This window comes from Jaculus jaculus, chromosome 10, assembly GCF_020740685.1.
Source record: "Jaculus jaculus isolate mJacJac1 chromosome 10, mJacJac1.mat.Y.cur, whole genome shotgun sequence".
NCBI classification, from domain to species: Eukaryota; Metazoa; Chordata; class Mammalia; order Rodentia; family Dipodidae; genus Jaculus; species Jaculus jaculus.
The window spans coordinates 10,866,869-10,892,817 of NC_059111.1; the positions used below are offsets into that span (position 1 = coordinate 10,866,869).

General features: G+C 39.6%; 1 protein-coding gene across 7 annotated transcripts in view; it reads right to left on the minus strand.

Annotated features, from left to right (window-relative positions):
* Herc1 (HECT and RLD domain containing E3 ubiquitin protein ligase family member 1) overlaps positions 1-25,949 on the minus strand; it is a 200,464-nt gene that overhangs the window by 50,466 nt on the left and 124,049 nt on the right. For 5 of the 7 annotated variants that reach the window (XM_045160355.1, XM_045160353.1, XM_045160358.1 and 2 more), the window contains exons 32-42: positions 25,332-25,438; positions 24,594-24,704; positions 18,965-19,141; positions 16,687-16,926; positions 16,237-16,320; positions 13,740-14,260; positions 9,790-10,565; positions 7,253-7,451; positions 3,630-3,790; positions 2,346-2,462; positions 1,988-2,219 (exon numbers count right to left, since the gene is read on the minus strand). In XM_045160355.1, coding sequence (XP_045016290.1) covers positions 1,988-2,219; positions 2,346-2,462; positions 3,630-3,790; positions 7,253-7,451; positions 9,790-10,565; positions 13,740-14,260; positions 16,237-16,320; positions 16,687-16,926; positions 18,965-19,141; positions 24,594-24,704; positions 25,332-25,438 — 2,725 coding nt within the window. The remainder of the gene's footprint in view (positions 1-1,987; positions 2,220-2,345; positions 2,463-3,629; positions 3,791-7,252; positions 7,452-9,789; positions 10,566-13,739; positions 14,261-16,236; positions 16,321-16,686; positions 16,927-18,964; positions 19,142-24,593; positions 24,705-25,331; positions 25,439-25,949) is intronic. The other 2 variants (XM_045160356.1, XM_045160359.1) reach the window with 2 other exon arrangements.

Here is a 25,949-nt window from a genome sequence, read left to right on the forward strand (position 1 = left end):
TCTTGATAAACCTTTTTGGGGCAAAGAGAGGTGTGTGGGGATTAAATTAAGGGTCTCATGCATGCTAAGCCCTGAACATTAATTTTATCTGATTTGACATTCTGCCAACAGTGAAATAATGCTTAATCCATGTCCAAATTCAAATAAGATCAGGGATGGGGATGGGGATCAGTGGCAGAACACTTGCATAGCATATGGCAAGCATGAGGCCCTGGATATAATTTCTAGCTTGGAAACAAAAAAGAAAAAAAAAATTAAATAAGATCCAATATGTCCTTACCTAAGTCCTAAATTATTGAATACAACACTTTAAAAGATTGGGAATCTTTGGGCTGGAGAGATGGCTTAGTGGCTAAGTGCTTGCCTGTAATGCCTAAGAACCCCAGTTCAAGGATCAATTCCTCAGGACCCACGTTAGCCAGATGCACAAGGTGGCGCATGCACCTGGTGTTTGTCTGCAGTGGCTGGAGGCCCTGGTGTGCCCCATTCTTGACCTATCTGCCTCTTTCTCTGCTTGTCTGTCACTCTCAAATAAATAAAAATTTTAAAAAATATTTTTAAAAAAGAGTGGGAATCTTTGCCTTGGGGCTAACAGACATTTCAAAATAAATTATGCAATTATTCACTAAGCTTTTTAGACAAAATCTGCATGCCATAAGATATGAAGTTTGAAAATCATAAGACTCCTTGGATAAAATGAAAAATAAAGACCTAAAGTTTTAAGAAGAAAGGACTGAAAGGAATTTTGGAATTGCATCTCACTACAGGGCAGCCATATCACAGAATTTCTTTTTTGTGGGGGGAGTGGTTTCAAGGTAGGGTTCTGCTCTAACTCAGGCTGACCTGGAATTTACTATGTAGTCTCAGGGTAGCCTTGAACTCACAGTGATCCTCCTACCTCTGCCTCCCGAGTGCTGGGATGAAAGGCGTGCGCCACCACACCCAGCTCACAGAATTCTTTTACAAGTTAAAAAAGGAGCTTATACTCTAGACAGTAAGCATGGCTAACAGACTTATCTATATGAAAACCTGTACAGCGCTATAAGTTTACAGACCTGGGGATGTAACTCAGTGGGATGATACTTGCCTAGTATATGTTTGTTTCTCAGTACTGGAAAAAATTATCAAAAAAGACATTAAAATATAAATTTAATGCCACTGACAAAGAACAGCTCACTTTTATCAAATGCTTTAATAAAATTAGTATCTTCTTTGCCACGCTGGGATTGACCTCAGGATACTACTTGTGCTACACAAACACTCCACCACTTACCTTTCTAATCAATAAAATGCACTTCTAATATTAAGAATGTTCTGGGCTGGAGAGATGGCTTAGCAGTTAAGGCATTTGCCTGCAAAGTGACAGGATACTGGTTCAACTCTACAGGACCCACGTAAGATAGATGCACAAGGTGGCGCACACATCTGGAGTTTGTTTGCAGTGTCTGGAGGCCCTGGTGCTCCCATTCTCTCTCTCTCTCTCCTTCTACCCTCTTTCTCTCTCTCAAATAAATAAATAAAAATATATTTTAAAAAGAATGCTCTATTTTATATCACTTATGAGATAAAATTATTATTCTTAGCATGCTTATTAACTTGCCATAAATTTAAAGTTTCTTCTTTTCAGAATTTATAATTTGTTCCATAAAAACATTCATTCAAATCAAAACATGTCAGCTGGGCATGGTGGCACAGGCCTTTAATCCCAGCACTCAGGAGGCAGAGGTAGGAGAATCATGTGAGTTCGAGCCCACCCTGAGACTCCATAGTGAATTCCAGGTCAGCCTGGGCTAGGGTGAGAGCCTACCTCGAAAAACCAAAGGGAAAAAAGCCAAAACAAGAACATGCCATTTCTACCCTTCACAGAAACATAAGCTTATAATTTAAATTCCCATATTAGTTAATTAGTTAATAATAATAATAATAATAGTAACTTAATTAAGAGTCCTTATTTTTAACAAGAAAGAAGCAAAGCACTGGGTTTTACCTTTCACTAAAGCCTTCCTCTATTTCAGCAGCATCAGCTGATGGTATGTCTCCTGGTGACTGCAAATAACAGGGATCATTTGACTTCCCACCACTGCCCAAAACTGTTGCTCCATGCCCGGAGTCTGCTGTGCTGCCAGGCTGGGGCTCCTCTTCATCCTCGTGCCCAGGGTGCTCTATCATCCACATAGCGAGAACAGTGATGTTCTGGGCATCAGCCTCTCCTCGAGCACCTACACAAAGGGAAAAGTGTCTAATACTGAACTTGGACAAGATTTATGACCTCTTAAAAAATACTGCCTTTACTAAAATAGAACTTCGATTATCAACAAGATACTGAAATATGAAACTTATCCTACCTGTAGCTTCCATGGCTTTGGCAATCTGACGGAGAGAGAATCCCATTTCCAGTAGGGGAACTGCAATTGCTGGAGGAGGAGGAGAAGTTGAAAGTCTACTGCTTGGGTCTGACAAGGCTACAGCAAAAAAAAAAAAAGTTAAATGTTACTACATATCATGAGTAAAGTGTTATTACATATCATGAGTAAAGTGTTCATAGTAATCACAAGTTACCATCTAGATATACACTAAATGAAGTTGAATGTGATATTATATATACATAATTCTATCATTCAGGAGGCTGAGGCAGGGGACTCACTAGTTCAAGGGCTACATAAAAAGACCTTATCTCAAAAAAGGGAAATTTTTCAAAACACCTAAGTTGATAACTAAATGTGACTAAACTTATAGCACTGTACAGGTTTTCACATAGATAAGTCTGTTAGCCATACAAAATAAACCACCAGAAAAATTCTCTACATATTTTTATTTTGAATAATTTTCCACTTGTGAAAACATTCCAATTTACAGTAATTTGCAAGAATAATACAAATAACTCTTTTCTCCTGAACCCCAAGAGTACATAATAGAGCAGATGCTACATCTTCACTGATTATGTTAACCAGTAATTAGAGGAACATTCTATATGACTAAAACACAGCCATCAAAATTCATGTCATCATTTGAGCCAGATTACATTCTAGTTTCATTAAATTTCCTGAAAAAGTGTTTTACATCAAAGGATCATCTATACATTTTACTTGGTTATAAAGTCTCTTTTAAACACTGTATGTGTGTGTATAACTGGGCATTCTGAGCTATATCCTGCCCTATTTTTAGTTATAATTTTGAAACAAGTTCTCACTAAGTTGCCCAGGCTAGCCTTGAATTTGTGGACCTTCCTTCATCAGTCTGTGAATTAGTTTCATACTTTGAAAATTACTGGCCAGTTATTTTTGAACAATGTCCCACAACCTGGACTTCTCTGATATGTCCTCGTGATTATCTTACAAATACATGGGCTACAACTGAAGCAATGCTTAGAGGGAAGTTTATAGTAATAAAAATTGTCTGTGTTAGTAATGGAAGTTCTGACATGATTGATACAAGCTATGTTGTTTCTCTTCCAATAGCCATAATTCAATGTACAATTTCAAAGTGTAGCAGTCACTCAGTTTGAAGGGTATAATCTAAGTCACTTCTTCACCTTCAATGAAGACAAAACACAATGATTATATTATAATAAAGTCCACACGCCTAGAATGCCAACAGGTCTGAGTTGCAGAACCTAACAGCAAACTCACCTGTGCGGTTAGCTGGCCTCGTTGACTGGGAATCAGGAGAGGTCAGACTTTGCCTCCTTCCTACTTCATCAGATGGAGAGGTTGGCAATGATGATATTGGAGGAGTCTGTGCACGGCGTGTGGGAAGTACAGTGGTAGTTGGATAACTAGAGAACATTTGCCTTTAAGACAATAACAATGGTTAGCATAAAAATCCAATTAGGAAAAGAGACACATCACAATCTTCTGATAGAAGAACATACAACCTGGAAAATAATACAAATGAGTTTCAATTTAATGGAGGACAATGAGAGAAAGAGTCCTCAGTTTTAAAACTTATGTCACAGGCACACTTACTATTAAAATAATAAAACCTTATAATTTGCACAGCAAAATGTCAGTACCATAGTAGGGTGGGATATAGCAATTAAGAAAATAGAATAAAAATCTTGGTCTTTAAGGAGTTTTCCTTCTACTATATTATCAAGATGGCAGGAGTATTTTGGTATGCATACACTAGTTAAGAGACTAAAGAAGACTTAAAGACAGGAAATTTGAAGTTATTTTAATTATAAATCCACTAGGTAGCTATGAAATTAAAAACACAGATTCAAAGTAATAGCTTATAGACAAGTTGTAGAAAGAAAGGTTAAGTTTCTTGTTACTCAGCACAACTAAAAAATATGAATTAAGCCGGGCATGGTGGCGCACACCTTTAATCCCAGCACTCAAGAGGCAGAGGTAGGAGGATCACCGTGAGTTGTGAGATCAAGGGCAGCCTGAGCTACAGAGACCAACCCTACCTGGAGAAACAAACAAACAAAATATACATATGAATTATATGCCAGAGGGAGATAATATGAATGATGAGGCTGTGGTGATGTGAACCAAATATGAATAACAGAGGTATATATGAATGATGACATGAATAGTTTAGGAACGATGTTAGAGGACAATGACATGAATGATAAAATAGTGATATAAACATTATAGGAATGGCATGTAGAGAGAGAACAGTACAGAGCAGGCAGCCCTTCTCATGCTGAGGTGGACATTAGTGAAAGGTGGACACTAGAGAAAGGATAATGTCCAGACTTGTCCACAACACTGAAGAGCTTTCTTTTTCTTTCCTGCAATGTTGGAGATTGAACCCACAGTCTTGCACATGCACTTGGCAAGCACTCTACCACTGAGCTATAGCTCCTGTAATCTAGGAGCTTTCAAAGATCATAAAAAGCACATTTAATCAATCAAATAACTGATAGTGTGAATATATGTATATGGCAATAATTTACTGATTTTTGTCCTATGAAGTGATCTTCAGTCAGGGAGGAACAACCATAACTATAATCAAGTCCTGGCCAATAGCAGAGAAACAAAAACTAAGAAGAAAGAGAAAGGTCTGGGGATATAGTTTTGAGTTCAATCTCTGATACTGAAGGGAGAGATACAGGGTCTCAAGAGCTTGGTGAATGCCTAGTAAAGAGCTTTTATTTTCAAGGTAGGATCTCACTCTAGTCCAGGCTGACCTGTAGTCTCAAGGTGGCCTCGAACTCAGAGCAAACCTCCTCTCTGCCTCCCGAGTGCTGGGATTAAAGGTGTGCCCCACCAAGCCCAGCTTCAGTCAAGAGCTTTTTAACAGGCATGGAGTCACAGATTTTTTGTGGATACCCTGAATTCTGAAATGGCCATATTAATTAAAACCATATTAGAGGGTTGCAGAGATGACTTAGTGGTTAAGGTGCTTGCCTGCAAAGCCTAAGGATCCAGGTTTGATTCCCCAGAACCCACATAAGCCAGATGCACAAGGTGACACATGTCTGGAGTTTGTTTGCAGTGGCTAAGGCCCTGGCATACCCATTTTTTCTCTCTCTCTCATAAAAAAATAAACAAAGCCAGATGGTCAAAGGTGAGACAAGCACAAGGTGGCACAAGCCCGCTATATGACACAAGCATCCGGAGTTCAATTTCAGTGGCTGAGGCTCTGGTGTGCCAATTCTCTGTCTAAAATAAAATAAATGAAAATATTAGAATGTTCTATCATTCTTTTTTGGGGGGGGTTCAAGGTAGGGTCTCACTCTAGCTCAGGCTGACCTGGAACTCACTATGTAGTCTCAGGGTAGCCTTGAGCTCATAGCGATTCTCCTACCTCTGCCTCCAAAGGCTGGGATTAAAGGCACCACCATGCCCAGCTCTCTTCCTCCTTTCCTAAACAGAAGTATCTCCTAGCACCATTACTCAAATGAGAGCACGAAGAAGAAACAGGAGATGTGTGGGGAACAGCAACGGCAGCAACTATGACTAGTGCTCCTCTATACAAAACTGCAGTAGTAATTTTCAAATTATGAGCTGAAGACCACTGAATAAGAATTACTATGGAAACAAAACTGGGCGTGGTGGTGCACACCTTTAATCCCAACACTTGGGAGGCAGATAGGAGGATCACTGTGAGTTCAAGGCCACCCTGAGACAACAGAGAAAATTCCAGGTCAGCCTGGACTAACGTGAAACCCAACGTGGGGGGGGGGGGTACAAGAATTACTATGGAAACAAGTACAATGTGAACCATGAGCCCCACTAAACCTACTGAAATAGATTTGCTGTTGCTTTAAGAGCCTCCACAGGATGGCTCCTGTGTATACCAAAAACTGAGAATCACTGCAGTTAGAGTTGAGCTCCTCTTCTACTCTCCAAAATCTTGGCATATACAATGAGAACAATAATGCTGTGCTCAGCTATGAGAAGGAGGAAAGAAAAAAATATGTAAACTATTTTTCTTTCTTTATTTCACTTATGCACAGTAAAGAGAGCACCCCACAGTATAACAGTCTCTCTATAAAGGTCTTCACACTAAAGTCTTCATTTCTGCATTGATATCAATATAGAACAGTATTCTGATATATATCAAATATTTATATTTATATTTCTCTGTGTCTATCAAACTGAAACAAAAAAGAAATGTAAACATACAGAATTTACAAACCTATTAAACAGGGATAGCCAAAGAAGTATAAGACATGCCCTTTCTTCTGAAAAGTAGACTTTTCAACCTTATAGTCAGAGTAAAAGTGCAAATAATTATGCTTGAAAAGGAAGTAACACGAGAGGAAAAATCATTTCATGTAAGTGAGGTTTTTCCTTTAATAGTCAAAATACCAGTGTTGGGCTGGAAATATGGCTCAATGGTGGAGCATGTGCTTAGCATGCAAAAGGTCCTGAGTTTGATCTCCAGAAGTATAAAAGTGTGCATACACTTACACACAAAACCACCATCCAAAAATCACTTTCTGAAGGAAAAGCTTAGACAAGGCATGGTAATACACTTATATTCCTCAGATTCTCAGAAGGCTGAGGGAGGTGGATCACTTGAGCCTACGACAACCTAACCTTGACCGAAAAATGATTATTGCAATCAAGGAGAGTGAAAATCGGGTGAACTCACTTTGTCAGAAACATGACTGCTTAGACATGGGCCCACTACGAACTGGCTGTGAGACTATGGGTCAAGTTATAAGACTTCTGAGGGACATTTAGGATGTGATCCCGGGTTCTTCTAACACTACAGTACACTATACTTAGGGAAGGACCAGGCTTTCAGAAGCACAGGCATCACTATGGCAGACATTGCAGGTCAACTTCTTTACCTGAGGAGACTAAGTGGCATCACCCCTGGGGACTCAGATGCAGGCACTGTTTCTGTGTCAGTGACTGGAGTGGTGGCAGTGGTGGTGTCCTCGAGGGAGCTGCTCATAAAGGAAGTAGTGCTGGACGCCGATGGACTGGTGGTGACCGGCGTCTGTGCCTGCTGGCCTCGCTCACCTTCTTCAGCTTGCGGATCAGCCTCTACAAACCAAAGCGCAGGTTAAGAAAACAGTAAGATCTGTTTTTGCCGAAAGTAATGGTGGAAATCAAAAACTTTTAATTCTGAAAGTTTCTAAAGCTGGGTATGGTTGCACGTGCCTGTAATCCCAACACTATGGAGGCTGGGGGAGGAGGACTGCCTTGAGTTCAAGGCCGCCATGGGCTATATGGCAAGTACTAGGTCAATCAGGACTACATACTAAGTCCTAACTCAAAACACCAAAGTTTCTATCTGTATTTTCTTAGATACTTTCAGAAAAAGTTGTTTTATATATACACACATTCTTGTTTCACTACTTTACTCCCCAGTCTAGATTCTACAGGTAAGTACTACAATAGGCACTTACAAGTAATTACTCAGCTATGATTTTAGAGAAGGGAATTTCCTTACAAATAAAATGAAGGTGTGGTATCACTCAGGAGGCTTAAGCAAGAGGAATGTAAACTCAAGGCCAGAATGAGCTACAGAATGTGACTCTGCTCCAAAAAATGAAATAAAATAAGGCATAAAATTCCAAGAAAAGGGCTGGAGAAATGGCTTAGTGGCTTAGGCGCTTGCCTGCAAAGGACACAGGTTTGATTACCCCAGACCCACGTAAGCCAGATGTACAAGTTGGCACATGTGTCTGGAGTTTATTTGTAGTGGCTGGAAGCCTTAGCATACCCATTCTCTCTCTTGGTCTGCCTCTTTACCTCTCTTAAATGAAAGTATTTTTTTAAATTCAAGAATAATAAACCATTCTGTAAATAAAAAATAAAGAAATGAAAAGAACAAAAGAAAAAACAATCTTGAAAGTTTAAAAATAGAAAAAGACAAAAATTTAAAAGGATTTAGTTTTTTCTGATTTATTTTTTATTTAGTTATTAGAGACAGAGAGAAGGGAAAAGAGAGAGGGAGAGAGAGAATGGGTACAACAGGGTCTCTGGCCACTGCAAACAAATTCCAGATGCATGCACCACCATGTGCATCTGGCTTATGTGGCACCTGGAGAATTGAACCTGGGTCCTTAGGCTTCACAGGCAAGTGGCTTAACTGGTAAGCCATCTCTTCAGCCCAGGATTTTAAATAATGACTCAAAAGGGGGAGGCTACTAAAACTTTGCAACATTCATATTTTTTCCTTACCTGTTAAAAAGTCAACAAACAAGCATAATCAAAATACCAGCTGCTACAAGAACATTACTTCCACTAGGTCTGCTAAATAACCATATTCCTTCCTAATCAACATGATCTTAACATGCCTACTTACATGTGTAATGCACCTGCCTCTGCCTATGTTCTAAGGTAAGGCACAGGGAAAAAGGTAAAGGCAAGGAAAGGAAGGAAAAGGAACAAAAAAAACCGCACAAACTTCCTCCTCCATTTCCAAGATGACCTTGAGCTTCTTATTTTTTGCATGTACACAGTATATATCATACATAGTGGTATGTGTGTGGTATTTGCACATCTGTGTACCGATGTATAAGCTCTGTTTGCATGTGTATGGAGGCCAGGGGGCAATCACTGCTCATCCAAGTATTTCCTTGAGAAAGTATCTCTCAGTCATCACAGTTTGCTGTTTTTGCAATCCTCTAGCCTCTGCTCTCCATAGGACCAGAGTTAGAGAGGTTCCTGGCCACACCCAACCGTTTACATAGGTTCGGAGGAACTGAACTCAGGAGGTCAAATCTTATGGCCCCTCAGTTGTAAAAGGAACCTAGTAACCGCCATCTCTCCAAACTGACCTTGAATTGTTGAGCCTCCTGCCTTCACCTCCCATGCACTGAGATAACAAGTATGTGCCACTACACCCAGTGCACCACAGCTTCTTGAAGACAAGAGACATTGTTTTGCTCACTGCTGCTTCTCTAGAACCAAGAAAAGTTCTAGATTGGCAACAGTAGACACTAAATAAACTTTTTTTTCCATGAATCTCATTTTTATTTTACGCTTTGTATTATTCCCAAAAGTAATGAAAAAACAAAGTGAATGTTTTACACATAACGATCTATGAAAGTGGCCTTAAAATATCTGAGAAGTTATAAGAATATTAAAAAAATTTAATTACATCAATAAACAGCTGAGTACCTTTTGTACTTAAATTGTTCAGCAAAATTTAGTGTTAACTATCAAAATTCTAATACTTCTATAGATTTTAAAACAGAAAATGATAGGTATATAAGTGAGTACTAACATAAAGGTAAAAAAAGATCTGTTTATCTTACAAAGGAAGAGCAGTGTGAAAATTGTTTTAGCCCAAAAAATAAATTTTTACAAATCACTTATAGAATGTATCACTTTTAACAACTGTGAGTAAAACCAATTTCAGCAGGTAACATACCTTGCTTAATTTTGCCCCCAAACTGGTCTTCTAAAAGCCCATGGACTACTAATTTATAAATCATGGCTTGAGCTCGTTCCAGATCAGCTAATCCCAAGGCTCTCTTGATGGGCGATCGCATGACTGCTCGCTTCACCATGTGTCGCATCAGGAACTGCAGAGCTGCACGCATCTCCACATCCTCGTGAACAACTGGAGAGCTCGCACAGTCTGAGTTGTGGCCATTTTCAGCCAGTACTTTGGGAATCAGCAACAGTTCCGCATATTTACTACAGCCAAGAAGAGCACTAAGTGATTTCATAGCACCGAGGTAGAGATAGGAAAGCTGGACTGCTCTGATTTCTGACTGGGCTATGTCATGGTTTTTGGACATGTGTTCATGGTTTTTTCTTTTTCCCTCTGTCATTTGGTGTTGGGATTCCACACTTGGCAGTGTTGGCTCTAAAGAAAATGAAGCGATTTCATTTTCTGATTTGGAGCTTGTGGTACCCTGACTTTTGATATCATCTGACATTAACCCTGTTCGCACATCTAAAGCAGATTCACTTTCAGGTTTTTGCTCAATGTCCCCCTTTTCCTCAGACTCATGACGGTGTTTCTTTTCATGCCGCTTGATGCTCTGCTTGCCCATGTCTTCGTGAATGCCTGTTAGATACGTTAGGTCCAGCAGCACAGAAGCTGTCAGGCCTCGGAATCGCGCCACATCAAACAGCAGTGGTTCACAGGGTTCCAGGTTATACAACGGAGTATCACTAGGCGACCAAAAAGTTGGGAAGCTTTAATAAAGATCAGAATGACACAGGAAAAAGCAAGTGAGGGAAAGACAGGAGGAAGGTACAGAAAATAATGCAGACAAAACAAGATGCATCATGTACACGATACAGAGAATACCTTACACAAACTCGATGTCATTACAGGGAAAAACGAGTATGTTATGAGAAAATGGGACAATATGATGCTAAATGGAAAACCAATGACATGTATATATGCATCCAAATGAGAATATTTGCTAGTATATAATGTAAGCCAAGGTCAGCCAAGTTTCCATAAAGAAACAGTAATTACTTTAGAATATTCAGGATACATAAGCTCTGTTACCACTCAACCCTGACATAAGCAGGCACTGGTACACTAGCCAAAAGAGTGTATCTGGGGCTGGAGAGATGGCTTAGCGGTTAAGGTGCTTGCCTGCAAAGCCAAAAGATCCTGGTTCAATTCTCCAGGACCCATGTAAGCCAGATGCACAAGGGGGTGCACGCATCTTGAATTTGTTTGCAGTATCTGGAGGCCTTGGCACACCCATTCTCTCTCTCTCTGCCACTTTCACTCTCTTAAATAAATAAATAGATGTTTAAAAAAAGAGAAAAAATAGAATATGTCTGTGCAACATTACTTACAAAACAGGAGGTAAGTCAGACATACTTTGATGTAAGCTAGTTGAAAAATTTACATAATTGATCTAGTTATTGTGTCTGTAGTAGATCTTTATAATATAGAGAAGACTTTGGGGCTGGAGAGATAGTTTAGCAGTAAGGCACTTGCCTGTGAAGCCTAAGGACCCATGTTCAACTCTCTGGGACCCATGTAAGCCAGACACAAGGTGACAGACATGTCTGTAGTTCAATTATGGTGGCTGGAAGCCCTGGCACACCAATATATATTCTCTCTCTCTCTCTCTCTCTCTCTCTCTCTCTCACACACACACACACACACACACACACACACACACACTTAAAAACAAAAAAAGCCAGTCTGTTGGGCTTGCCTTGAAAAAAAATTACTTTGGAATGTTTAATTGATGCTACAAACTTAAGAATTCAAGCAAGAACTATTCATTCCTAATATCTGACAAGAAATTCCTGAAATTTAAGAATAATATAATTACAAGCCAGGTATAGTAGCTCACATCTATAATCCCAGCATTTGAAAGGCTGAGGCAGGAGGATCACCATGAGCTTCAAGTCAGCCTGGCCTACAGAGTGAATTCCAGGTCATCCTGGACTACAGTGAGTCCCTGCCTCCAAAAAAAAAAAAAAGACACAATTACAGATAGTATTTTTTAAAAAGCTTTAGTGAATATATAAAGTTTTCTTACACTAGCCAAAATTTTGGTTCTAATCTAAATAATTTTCCTTTTGCCAAATTTTTCTTATTTTGTTTTATTAATTTATTATATTGTAAAAATATATGACAAAGTATATAAATCCTTTCTGAAGCAAGTTAAAGGATGAACAAAAGATACTTCATGTGACTTTGTAAACTGTCACTGTTTCTTAGCTTAGTACAGTGGGTCATGGGGAGGTAAGAGTCCACTAAACCCTAAAATAATATGTGTTATTTTTCAACAGAGGATACATGACAATTATTCAACTCTAAAATAGTGCTCCTTATATATGCCACTAAGGACCACTCCTTAGGATAATTTTCTCTGTCATGTTAACATATAACTTTATAGAAATCAAATGAGACAAATTAATAGCTAGTTAGCTATATAGTATCAATAAATTGATATTTTCAAATAATATACTTATGTAGTCAAATAAGTGTCTTTATGACTGGAGATACCCTACATTTTCCTTTTCAAATTTATGAAGCTTATATTTCAACCTGTACTTGCAAATACAGTTAGATGCTTTTAGATCTTACTTGTGTCAAATAAATATAATTCTCTTATCTATTCAAAATGCTGCTTATTAAGGGAACAGAAATATATGTTTCAAAACAATACAAAAAAATCTGGGCTGGGTGTGATGTACACCTGTCATCCCAGTACTCTGGAGGCTGATGCAAAAGGATCATGAATTTGAGACCTGGTTGGGTTTCATAATGAAATCCAGGCCAGTCTGAGTTATACAGCAAGACCCTATCTCAAAAACTTCAAAACAAAAGAGCACTGGAGAGATGGCTTAGCAGTTAAGGCGCTTGCCTGCACAGCCAAAGGACCCAGGTTCAACTACCCAGGACCCATGTAAGCCAGATGCACAAGGGGGCACACATGTCTGGAGTTCGTTTACAGTGTCTGGAGGCCCTGCCACACCCATTCTCTACCTGCCTATTTCTGTATCTCTCTCTCTCAAATAAATAAAAATAAAAAAATATTTTAAAAAACAATAAAAAAGGTAGATCCAAAATATGTTAAATCAGGGAAACAAAAATCAAAATGTGGGCTAGAGATGTGGCTTAGCAGTTAAGGCCATTCTTGCAAAGCCAAAGGACCCAAGTTTGATTCCCCAGTCCCCACGTAAGCCAAATGTACAAGGTGGCACATACATCTGGAGTTCATTTGCAGTGGCTGCAGGCCCTGGCTTGCCCATTGTCTCTCTCTCTCTCTCTCTCTCTCTTAAATTAAAAAATACAAAAACAAAAAAAATCAAAATGTGTTTGAAAAAAACACCATAATGAGGGACTCGGGAGAGGAACTGGGGAGATAGCTTAGCAGTTAAAGGCACTTGCTTGAGAACATTATAAAACCTAATTCTTTACATGCTAATAAAGTTTTAAACAAATACTATGAGTCTTAGATGTTTACTCAGCCACTTAGATGTTCCCATCCTACACTTAGCCCCTTTAACACAAATGTGATCCACAGATCCGCTGGCTGGCCTTTTTACTATCTGTGTGTGTGTAATGGAAATGATCAGAAAGCGGTAAACAGATGGGGGCATAGCTCAGTGATGTACCACTTGCCCAGCATGCACAAGACCTTGAATTTGATCCCAAGCACAGCCAAAAATATGTATACATACATACATACATACATACATATTTACAAACCACTAGTATTTCCAGGAAATGTTCCTTTAGCACATCAAAGTCATACAGAAAAGAAAATCACTTTTGAAAGTTAACTAGCAGTTCATCTAAAAAGCATTCTTACTCACTGTCCATGGGCAATGATCCATTTCACCATTAAATACTTATTTGCTAAAGTGTAACTCAACAGGTCATACCTGATAGTAATTTCTGCTTCGTCCCACTGGACTTTGGCAGAAGTGCTGCCCTCTTTGACAACTCCCAGAAGCGTGGCATGGCGCCCAGTTTGCCTGTGAACACACCGACCTCCGACTCTAAGGCCAGCATCAACTCCTCCGATCACTGCCAGCACCGGCCACACCTCTACGCACAGAGTCCGCAGCTGTGCTTCGGAGAGGTCAGCGAGGCCATGCCTGTTAGGCTTCCCTTTCTCTTCCTCCTTGTTCTCCTTCTCCTCTCTCATTTCATGTTCTTCTCGGCTCTGAACCGAGCGGCTTTTCTTTAGCTTCTGACCTGACTCTTTAATACACGTCTTAATCTTATGTAGTCTTTCCATCATTTTTTTGTTAATGCAGTAAGTCCAACGGTCTGTTCGGTGAAGGATACGGATAAGCTGGATAGTGGCCTCAGCTAGTACTGCTGCTACTGGACTACAAATGGGGTCTCCTGGAAGTAAATCCCGTGGGGTACCACGCATCTGCATATCACAAATTTTCACCTACATAAAATAAAAAGCAAGAGGGTGCAACATGATATTAATAGGTCTCCTCAACCTAGTCAATGTAAATTCTAACATTTGGAATCTCCTGTTGTGCATTTACCAAATGGCCTCGAGGGGGAAATGTTACAGATCTACTGAAGTAATTAGCACTGTGGTGCTCCAGAATAGCCCATGAGCTAGCTCCAGAGCAGCTGGGACCACTCCAATGATTGATGAAAAGTAAGGGGTAAGTGGCTGACTCAAGTAAGTCCAAAAAAGGACTGCAGGATACAAGAGCTCTCATTCTGAAATCTCCAGAATAATAATGAATTCTGGAACCATCTTGTATTGTTCACGGGTATGCATAAAAGTAAAATTATGAATCAACACAACTGGGATGTGTCCAGTCTGAACATGTTCTGCATTCAGGACATAGACGTCAAGAGAGAAAGCTAGGTATAGTGGCACATGCCTGAAACCCCAGCAACGGAGACATGGGGCTAGAAGGATCTAGAGTTCAAGGCCAGCCTGGACTATACAGAACTCAAGGTTAGTCTGGGCTACATAGGTAGATCTTATCTCCTCTCCTATACCCCAAAACAAAGTTAAAAGAGGAGCAATACTTGAATGCAACTCTTAACTCTTTGTAATCTTGAAAAATGACTTAATCCCTCTACACCTTAGCTTTTTATTTTATCTGAAAAATAGCATTATTAATAAAAGTACCGGTTTCCTAATGTTACTTAAAAAGTTAAATGAAACTATGTATATAAATGTTTATTAGTATACTAGGTTTATTCTAAGTATTTTAAATGTTAACTATTATTTTTTCCACAAAGCTTCTGAAATTTATCAGGAAAAGTCCTCCAAATAAGATAAACTGATTGTTACAGAGACTTAAGGCTGGATAAATTCCTCCAAGTTTCTAAACAGATTATGCCCTAACCCTACTCTAGGCTACAAAACCACCACTAGGGTGGAGGATGTTATCAGGTACTTTGCAGCCTTACCTTTACCTCCAGTTTAATTTTTATTGCCTAGCTATTCAAGGCTATTCCCCCAACTGTGAACAGCTAAGCTTAAATTCCAACTCCTTAATATTTAAAAGGGGTTGGGGAGATGGCTTAGCAGCTAAGCGCTTGCCTGTTAAGCCCAAGGACCCTGGTTTGAGGCTTGATTCCCCAGTACCCAGGCAAGCCAGATGCAGAAGGTGGCACATGCATCTAGAGTTTGTTTGCAATGGCTGGAGGCCCTAGTGCGCCCATTCTCTTTCTCTCTCCCTCTCTGCCTCTTTCTCTCTCAAATAAATAAATAAATATTTAAGAGCATAGAATAAAAGGTTATTTTTATGATTATGATTAAGTATAATATTTTAATTATAGAAAAAATATATATGATCTACCTTGAAAACTTTCTACTATAAAATTTGCTAGAAATTCTTGAGACTAGACCTACATCTTCCAGAATAAAGAGGTGGGAAACCAAAGATATAGTTGTTTCTGCCTGAGTGTTAGAGGAGGAGAACAGAAAGGTGTCACTGAGAGGATAACTCTTTAACATTGTCCTCATTAGGTTCAAATTCAAACCACCTATGATGTTTGAGAACTCCATTAGCTGAATGAATGAAAGGTGGTTTCCTTGTTGTGACTTCAATTCCGTTTTTCAGCTAATGGTACTTATCTTATGCTTAAGATTATTTCTACATTGTTTTCCTCATGTCCATAACTGTCAATGAACCATATTATTTGTAATATAGTTGTTGTAATTCTCGTAATTGCAAATGTTTGAAAGTTGCTTCACTCTACATTTATGGTGCCCTGATATAAAGGACATTTCTAAAAGTACTAACATTGTAGAAGAAGGATATGTGGGCCAGATACTTTTAATGGTGGAAATACATTATTAGTCTTACAACATCTACTTGATACTTACAAGTATTAGTAAAAATATCAAATATCCTTTATGCTTCAATGTATGGCTTATGATTTCATTACCTTTTCACCTGGGTTGCTACTATAGAACATCACACATGGGTATAACTCTGCCGCATCCACATCTTCAAATGCTAATTTGGGTTCCTGGAGTTTGGTAGAATGAAAGAGAATTAAACACAAACATTTTTTATATTCAAAGCTCTTATGAAATAAAACAAAAGATACCAGAGCTAAAGCTCAACTACCAAAGCTTTGTGTTATCAAAATAAATTCAAAACATATAATCCTAAATTTGTCTACTGTGTTAAAAAAATATTATTGGGTCTTTACCACCTTGCTATTGTTAATTTTGGTACTAGTAAAACACTGTAGGTGCCAAGAGGTATATTTTTAAGAGAAGAAGGTTGGGAGGACAGGGGAAGTGGCTGATTTATAAACTGGGTAATTTTTGAATAACTGAGTGGAATATAAATGAAAAAATATACAATGTTTGTGAATGGGTTTCAGTACCTCTCCATTTTTTCCAAAGGAAATGGTCCTGGCTTCCATGTCTAATACACAAGTAATGAAATCTCCTTGAGTAAAGCTGGACAGCGTCAGAGTCTGCTCTCCATTGTGATAGAGGTTACCACTGTAGGCCCTATAGAGCCACATATCTGAGGTAGTGCGGTGGTTAAAATCATGTACTGGCCAGCGAGAAACTCCAACACATGTGCCTTCATTGCCTCTGTTTTCCTTCACAATGTAAAACTAAAATAAAAAAGTCATGATGTTAATTAATGCTAAAAAAATAAACATTTATTTGTTACTAGCTAACTTAACAAAAACTAGGATTATACTTATAAATAACATCTATGCATTTTCAAGTACATGTTGAGTTTCTTTTCAGCCTAACTGGAATTTAGATAAAATGAAATCATTTCATCAGTTTAGAAAGATTTTGTAGAACAAATTTATCCTTTACTTTGCAGAATATTCAGAAAAACTTTGAGTACTTGTAACTTTTAAATAAGCAATTTCTGCTCACATCTTAATTATGAACCTAAGGAAGTATATAGTTCAGAAAATCATTCATAGAAAGCTTCAACTTCTTACATATGGATTTTTGAAATGACTCTTATATAGACATCTATCCAGAAGAGTTAACAATAGCAATTCTGACACTATTGAAAACAAGTGTCTTTATCCTTAACCACTAAGCATATGTTCCCAGCCCCTACTGTGAGCACTTTAAAATAAAGCTGACTACTGAGCCTTCCCTCAAACCTGACAGACCGTCAGAGAGCAGAGGTTGGCCCCAGCTACTGACTAAGGTGTGTTTGAATGTAAATGTCCCCGCAGTGTCAAGTGTTTGTGACTGAGTTTCCTATTTAGCCCTAAGCTGATGAGGCATTTAGCAGCCAGATAGCCCTGATGGAGGAGGTACCATCAGGGGCAGACGTCAGGGTTGGATCCAGCCCTAGGGTGTGTTCAGAGTCAGCTCCCCCTGGAAAAGGGATGCCTGAAATAAGTCCTTTCCTCCCATAATCTGCTAGTAATCAGGTGTTTGTCCCATAAACAGCAATGGAAAGGTAATTGCAACAGAAAAACAGATTCTGAGAGTTGGGGTTGTTGCTGCAATGAATGAATCTGACCATTTGGGTTTTGGTCTTCTGAAATGTGTTTGTGGGAGGAATATGGAACGATTTGGTACTCTGGACCAGAGATACCTTATAGTACTGTAAGTAAAGCTGTCTAGTAAGTTTGAAAATGCCAAATGAAGAGAGAATTGTGGACTATGAAGACTTGGCTTATGAAGTTCAAAGGGGAAGGAAAAAGTGTCTTAGAACTGGGTGGGCCATTGGTGGAAAAGCTGGCTGCATTCTATCCACATCCTAAGAATTTGAGCGAAGTTGGGCTGGAGAGAAGGCTCAGCAGTTAAGGCACTTGCCTGCAAAGCCTAAGGACCCAGAATCGATGCCCCAGTACCCACATAAGCCAGATGCACAAAGTGGTGCATGCATCTGCAGTTTGTTTGCAGTGGCTAGAGGCCCTGGCATGCCCATTCTGTCTCTATCTGCTTCTCTCTCTCTCGCTCTCTCTCAAACAAATAAAAAGATTTAATTATGAGCCGGGCGTGGTGGTGCACGCCTTTAATCCCAGTACTTGGGAGGCAGAGGTAGGAGGATTGCCGTGGGTTTGAGGCCACCCTAAGACTACATAGTGAATTCCAGGTCAGCCTGAACCAGAGTGAGACCCTACCTCGAAAAACCAAAAAAAAAAAAAAAAAAAAAAAAAAAAAAAAAAAAAAGGCCTATACTGTTTGTACAAGGAATATGATTTATGTCAACACCTGCTTTCTTCTGGAAAGTAGACTGCTAGAGCATGGCAGGTAAAGGGTAATTGTATGACCAGCACTAAAATCCCTGGTGCTGAATTTCCAATGGGCTTTCCCCAGGCAAAAACATGTCAGACATGCTGCTGCACATCACTGATCACAGAGGAATGTGTGCTCTGTGTGACTCCTTGCAGAAGAGGTAAGTCAATGTTTTAACGATGCACTTGGAAATATAGTGATAATTTTAAACTTAGAGAAGTCACAGAAATAGTACAGACTTCGTGTATATCCTTTACTCAGTTTCTACTTAGGATACAATCTTACATCATGCCAGAATGCCATTTATAGAACAACTTCAGTCTTCTCACAGTTTTTTGATATTAAAGAACCCAAGCACAAGGGATAAAAATGACAAACTAAACAACCAAAGCCAACAACCCAACAATAGCCCACCTCTTAGAATCTACTCACCTTCCACTGATAACACCCAGAAGTGACTCCAGTTGATGCCAACCCATACCCTTTTCCTCCACTGCCATGAGTTAAGATCTGTCCATTTTCCACTAGACAACACTGAGCCTTTTCTGGATCGAAAGATATTTCTTGTATAGGAAGATTTTCATCTTCTTCCTCCAACTCTCCTTGCTTCTGCCAGAAAGGAAGCTGGGTCAGTATATGGGAGTAAAACAGATCTGATATATTCCTTGGGTTTGCTGCACCAAAAAACTCTGTACCTACAAATTTTCAGTTATTATGCAAGGCAATGGAAACCCAATGCTATAAAGAGCTTATCCAGTTAGGAGGTATGCAGACTAATAATGTCAGTCACCTGGAGAGGAAATAAGTTATATGACAGGTAGAACGAAAACTTAAAACTGTGTCTACCCAAATTTGAAAAGAACAAAGTAAGCCTTCCAGAGAGGGCAACTTCTGAGCTGAGACTAAGTGATGAAAAGCTCGCAGCAGCCGGTCAGCGAGGAGAGACACACGAGGAAGTAGGGGCGGTAGGGGCGGCAGGCGCGAAGGCACAGCAGATCTCAGTGACCTACAGGGATGGAAGGTCTACAGGATGGAAATGGCAGAAAATAAACCCAAAAAGAGAAAAAGTACAAGAATGGAAGGTCTTAGGTGCCATATTAAGTTCAAACTTTATAAATAAGAAGTTCTTACAATAATATTTATATTTAGGTAATCTGAGCAGATAGGAAACTTATAAATATTATTTTACTAGGAGTGTGTAGGATTCAGGCAAAAGGAGTAATCAGGAGACTGTTACAAGAGTTAGGTGAGGAATAGTGACAGTCTAAATTCATTCATTCACTAAATGAGAATTTACTAAGTATTTCCTCTATGCCTAGTACTCCATCAGGTCATCTATATTAAGCAGTACATAAGACCTCTGTTCTCACAGAACATATATTTTGGAAAAGGGATATAAATAAATAGTAAGTAATAAGGACTATATTGAAATTACATGAAAGATGTTGGTCAACTACTCTAGACAGACTAGGGAATGACCCTCTAGAAAAGTGATTATTAAGTTGCTACCTGAATAGTAAGAAGCTTCACAAAAATAACAAGAAGCCATGCATGGTGGTGCACACTTTTAATCCCAGCACTCGGGAAGCAGAGGTAGGAGGACCACCATGATTTCGAGGCCAACCTGGGAATACAAAGTGGGTGCCAGATAAGTCTGGGCTATAGTGAGACCCTACCTCACAAACAACAATAAAAATAACTAAAGGAATACCCAATTTAAGGCCCTAAGGAAGGAACAAGTTTAATGTGCTCATGAAAAGGGAGGAAGGGAAATTATCCAAAAATACAGTGAACAAAGGGATAGGGCAGGAAACATTACAATTAGATTAGAATGATAGTGCATTATTGGAGAGGGTTTTTTTTTTTTTTTTAATTGTTGTTGGTTTGTTCTTTGTTCTTTAAGGTAGGATCTCACTCTAGCTAAGGCTGACCTGGAATTCACTATGTAGTCTCAGGCTGGCCTTGAACTCACAGCGATCCTCCTACCTCTACCTCTCAAGTGCTGGTATTAAAGGCGTGTGCCCCCATGCCCAGCTGTTTTTTGTTTTCCAAGGTAGGGTTTCACTCTAGCTCAGGCTGACCTGGAATTCATTTTCTGTTGTCTTAGGGTGGCCTCAAAGTCACAGCAATCCTCCTACCTCTGCCTCCTGAGTGCTGGGATTAAAAGGTATGCGCCACCATGCCTCACTCATTATTGGAGAGTTTTGAGCAAGGAATCAGTATGCTCTGATTTATAATGATCAAAAATAGGTCTGGATCCTATGTAGAGAATGCATGAGGAGGAAGCAATGAAAGAAGAGGGGTCTGTTGAGAGGCTACCATGTAATCCAAGCCAGAAATGACAGTGGTTCCAGGAGAGAATATGAGGTTATATTCAAGTGATCTTTTAAAGAGAAACCAACAGGGCTGGAGAAATGGCTCAGCGGTTAAGACACATGCCAGTGAAGCCTAAGGACCCAGGCTCAATTCCCTAGTACCCACATAAGTCAGATGCACATGGTCGCACATGTGTCTGGAGTTCACCTGCAGTGGCTGAAGGCCCTGGTTCACCTGTTTTCTCTCTCTTTCACTCCCTCCCCCCATCTGCCTCTTTGTCTCTCTCACTCAAATAAATAAATAACTATAAATAAATGATGCCAAAGTAACTTGTTTGAGTAACTTAACTGGAAAACTGGGGACAGAATACGACAGAGGGAAGGATGTTATTTTTGACACAGTGAGTATGAGATGCCTATTACACTATCATTCAAGAAATGAAAAAATAGAGCCAGGCGTGGTGGTGCAAACCTTTAATCCCAGCACTCAGGAAGCAAAAGTAGGAAGATTGTTGTGGTAGTTTGAATATATGGGCCCCAATATATTCAGTGTTTTGTTAGCTTGTAGTTTGGATCTACAGCCACCTGGCGGAAGATAGTGTCATTGGGCGGATTGCATCTTAAGGTGTGGTGGTGGGTTTGAGATTTCAATCTAAAGATATGCCAAGTGTGCCGTGCTGTGTGGCTTTAGGCTTGACCTTCTCCCTCTCAGCTTGGTCCTGTGAAAGCAGGCCAGCTTCTTCTGCCATTATAGAACTTCCCTGGATCTGTAAGCCTCAATAAATCCCTTCCTCCATAACTGTGCCTGGTCTGGAAGTTCATCTCAGAGAACCTGAAGCTGTTTGCTACAATTGCCATGAGTTCGAGGCCACCCTGAGACTACAGAGTAAACTCCAGGTCAGCCTGAACTAGAATGAAACCCTACCTCAAAAAAAAAAAAAAAAAAAAAAAAGTAAATAAATAAAAGAAGAAGAAATGAAACACAATAAAAGACAATTTAAAATTTGGGAATCAATGGCTTACAGAACCAAATAAGGTCTCTTTAGGTATGGAAAAAGAAAGAACAGAATAGATGAAAAAAAGGGGATAGGTGACATGGGATATAAATAAATACATAAATAAACCAATAAATAAAAATGAGAGGGCTGGAGAGATGGCTTAGTGGTTAAGTGTTTGCCTGTGAAGCCTAAGGACCCTGGTTCAAGGCTCAACTTCCCAGTACCCACATTAGCCAGATGCACAAGGTGGCGCATGCGTCTAGAGTTCATTTGCAGTGGCTAGAGGCCCTGGCGAGCCCATTCTCTCTCTCTCTCTCACTGTATCTGCCTCTTTCTCTCTGTCACTCTCAAATAAATAAATAAAAATAAACAATAAAAATGAGAGACTACTGAGATGGAATGAAAATCAGGAAAACTAAGCCACAAGTTTAGATGTGTGTATTTGACTGCTATTTAACAGGTAAAATCAGTGGAGCCCAAGATACATGGTTGGGGATATTAAATGAGTCTAGAAGTCCAGCAAAGTAGGTCTAAAAGCTAGGTGAATGATGGCACCACCACTCAAAACTGTGACAGAAAGAAAAAGAGATTTTTGTTCATTTGTTTTTTTTGAGGCAGGGTTTCACTCTAGCCCAGGACTTACTATATAGTCTCATGGTGGCCTCAAATTCAAAGTGATCCGCCTACCTCTGCCTCCCAAGAGCTGGGTTCAAGGCATGCACCACCATGCCTGGCTAGAAAAAGGAAAATTTCTGAGGGGGAGACATTGAGCCTTCCATTTAAATATGAAAGAAAGGTACCCAATGCCAATAAAAAATTTGCACAGGGCTGGGGAGATGGCTTAGCAGTTAAGGTGTTTGCCTGCAAAGCCTAAGGACCCTGATTCGATTCCCCAGGAACCACGTTAGCCAGATGCACAAGGGTGCACATGCGTATGGAGTTTTGCAGTGGCTGGAGGCCCAGGTGCACCCATTCTGTCTCTTTCTCAAATCAATAAATAAAATATATTTAAAAATTTTGCAAAGGTACAGACAAAAACTGTTTATAAAAATGGAATTTTATATAAAAGAAGCATATTGGGAAGAAGCTAACATGAAAGCGGCACAAAGAACAGTTACTTCCAGAGGGAACCGAGAACTGGCAGAAGGCGTGTGCAGATCCAAGAAATCAATGCTTCCGAAACAACAAGGCTGGAGCTTCCAGGGGCAAAGTAAGATGTGGACAAAAAGAGTAGGCCCTCTGTTTCCTGGGTTTTACACTTGTAGATTTAATCAACTAGACACTGGAATTAAAAAAAAAATTATTAACTTGAGAAAGAGAGGCAGATAGAGAAAGACAGAATGGGTATACCAGGGCCTCTAGCCACTACAAATAAACTCCACATGTATGCATCACCTTGTGCATTTGGCTTTATGTGGGTACTGGGGAATCAAACCTGTGTCCTTTGGCTTTGCAAGCAGGTGCCTTAATCACTAACCCATTTCTCCAGCCCTTTAACTTTTTTTAAAAATTTATTTCAAGGTAGGGTCTCACCCTAGCCCAGGTTAACCTGGAACTCACTATGTAGTCTCAGGGTAGCCTTGAACTCACGACAATCCTCCTACCTCTGCCTCCCAAGTGCTAGGATTAAAGGTGTGTGCCACCACACCCAGCTAGAACTTGTTTTTTAAACTGCATCTGAACTGAACATGTTCACACTTATTTTCTGTCACCATTCCCTAAACAATACAGTTTATGTTACATTGTGTATCAGAAATAACCTAGTAATGACTCAAGGCATATGGGGGATATTAAGAAATTACATTCAGATACTCTACCAATTTTATATCAGGAACATGAGCACCAAATGATTTTGGTATGCCAGGGTACTCCTACAATCCTTCCCTGTAGATACTGTGAAACAACTACATTTAGCAACTAACACTTTGTGGAAATTTAGTATCCTGATGATATAAGTTAGGGAAAAGATAATGAGAAAAAGTGACTGACATGACTTTGTTACTCTTTTGAGAAGCTTTTTTTTAAAAATATTTTTTGTCCATTTTTTATTTATTTATTTGAGAGTGACAGACACAGAGCGAAAGACAGATAGAGGGAGAGAGAGAGAGAATGGGTGTGCCAGGGCTTCCGGCCACTGCAAGCGAACTCCAGACGCATGCGCCCCCTTGTGCATCTGGCTAACGTGGGACCTGGGGAATCGAGCCTTGAACCGGGGTCCTTAGGTTTCACAGGCAAGTGCTTAACCGCTAAGCCATCTCTCCAGCCCTTGAGAAGCTTTTTAGTGAAGACAAGAGAGACAATAAAGAAGGCTCCATGGATAAAAATATGATGGAGGCTAGAGAAATGGCTTAGTGGTTAAGGTGCTTGACCTACAAAGCCCATGTTCTACTCTCCATGTCTTATGTAAGCCAGACACACATGAGGATGCAAACATGGAAGGTTGTACATGTCCACGAGGTGGCACATATGTCTGGAGTTTGATTGCAGTGGCTGAAGGGCCTGGCGCCCCAATTCTCCCCCCCTCCGACATATAAAAATAATTACAAAAAAATATGATGGAGAGGTGGGATAAGAGATCAGCATGGTTGTAAGCTCAGAAGGAACCACTGGAGAAGGAAAAAATACAGAAGAGGAAATAGAGTAACTGATACAGCAAGGACTGTCAAGGGACCTTGCACCCAGAGACACACACACAATAGGACATACACTTGTAATGTCTAACAACACCTTTTTGGAAAAATTAGTTACCTGTAATTTTATTTCTTGTTCTTTTTCCTTTATTTGAATAGCATGTTTGGCCTGAGCAATGGGAGTCTCCCACATACAATCCGAAAGAAGAGAAAATAAACGTTCAACAACCTGTTTATTGAAAGAAAAGGGGGATGAACTTTATAGAGAGTATTATGCATTTTTAAAAATTTTTATAAATGTTATTTATTTGAGAGAAAGCACACGCGTGAGAGACAGAATAGGCACACCAAGGTCTTCAGCTGCTATACAAACTCCAGACACAAGTGCCACCTTGTGCAACTGGCTTACGTGGGTCCTGGGGAATTGGCTTCACAGGCCTTAACCACTAAGCTGTAATATTCCATCACATAGGAATTTCGGTTACACCAGTATCCAGTATACTTTTGGTTCTTCTAAGTTGATTTTTTTTTTTTGAAAGGTCATTAGACCATTCATTATACAATGGATTCCATTGCCCTTGTGTTGTCTTACTGGATATGGACCTGATGAGCTTTACAATCTCTCATTTCTTTCTCTAGAGGCCCAGACTACTGGGAAATTCCACAGTATCCTTTTTAACATGTGCTCTGTTCTTCTTCTTATAACCTCTTTCTTTCTCCTGAGCAATCTTCAAAGTGAACTTCATGCTTCTGAATAAGTGACACATTTACAATTAAAGGCACTGTATATAGGTTTGCATTTTGAATCATATTGCAGATGTGAAAAACATATTCTAGTAATTTTGAGAATAGAAACCTGGGCCATTTGGTCATCTTCCACACCAGATTCACAAGCTGGTAGCACAGCTTCAAGGACGTGAAGAGCAAGGAGCCTTGTTCTTAAGTTACCAACCAGAGGAATACCTGGAGGGTGGAGATACATTTTTTATTATCAATATGATGGAAATGAACTTCATAAGGTTATAAAGCATTTATGAGTGAAGTAGGATTCACTTTAACATATTATCACATGGATTCTGGACCTATTTTATACCTATGAATGCATGTAAGTATTCATGTTTATGCCTATATTTATGGGACAAGCACCTGTGTCAAAACTACATTATGAGGCTGGGCATGGTAGTGCACACCTTTAATTCCAGCACTCAGGAGGCAGAGGTGGGAGGATCACCATAAGTTCAAGGCCACCCTGAGACTACAGTGAATTCTAGGTCAGCCTGAGCTAGAGTAAGACCCTACCTCGAAATACCAAAAAAAAAAAAAAGAAAAAAAAAAAAAGGGCAAAACCAAAAACAAAATCTACATTATGAGTCAGGCGTGTTAGTGCATGCCTTTAATCCCAGCACTCAGGAGGCAGAGGTAGGAGGATTGCCATGAGTTCAAGACCACTCTGAGACTACATAGTGAATTTCAG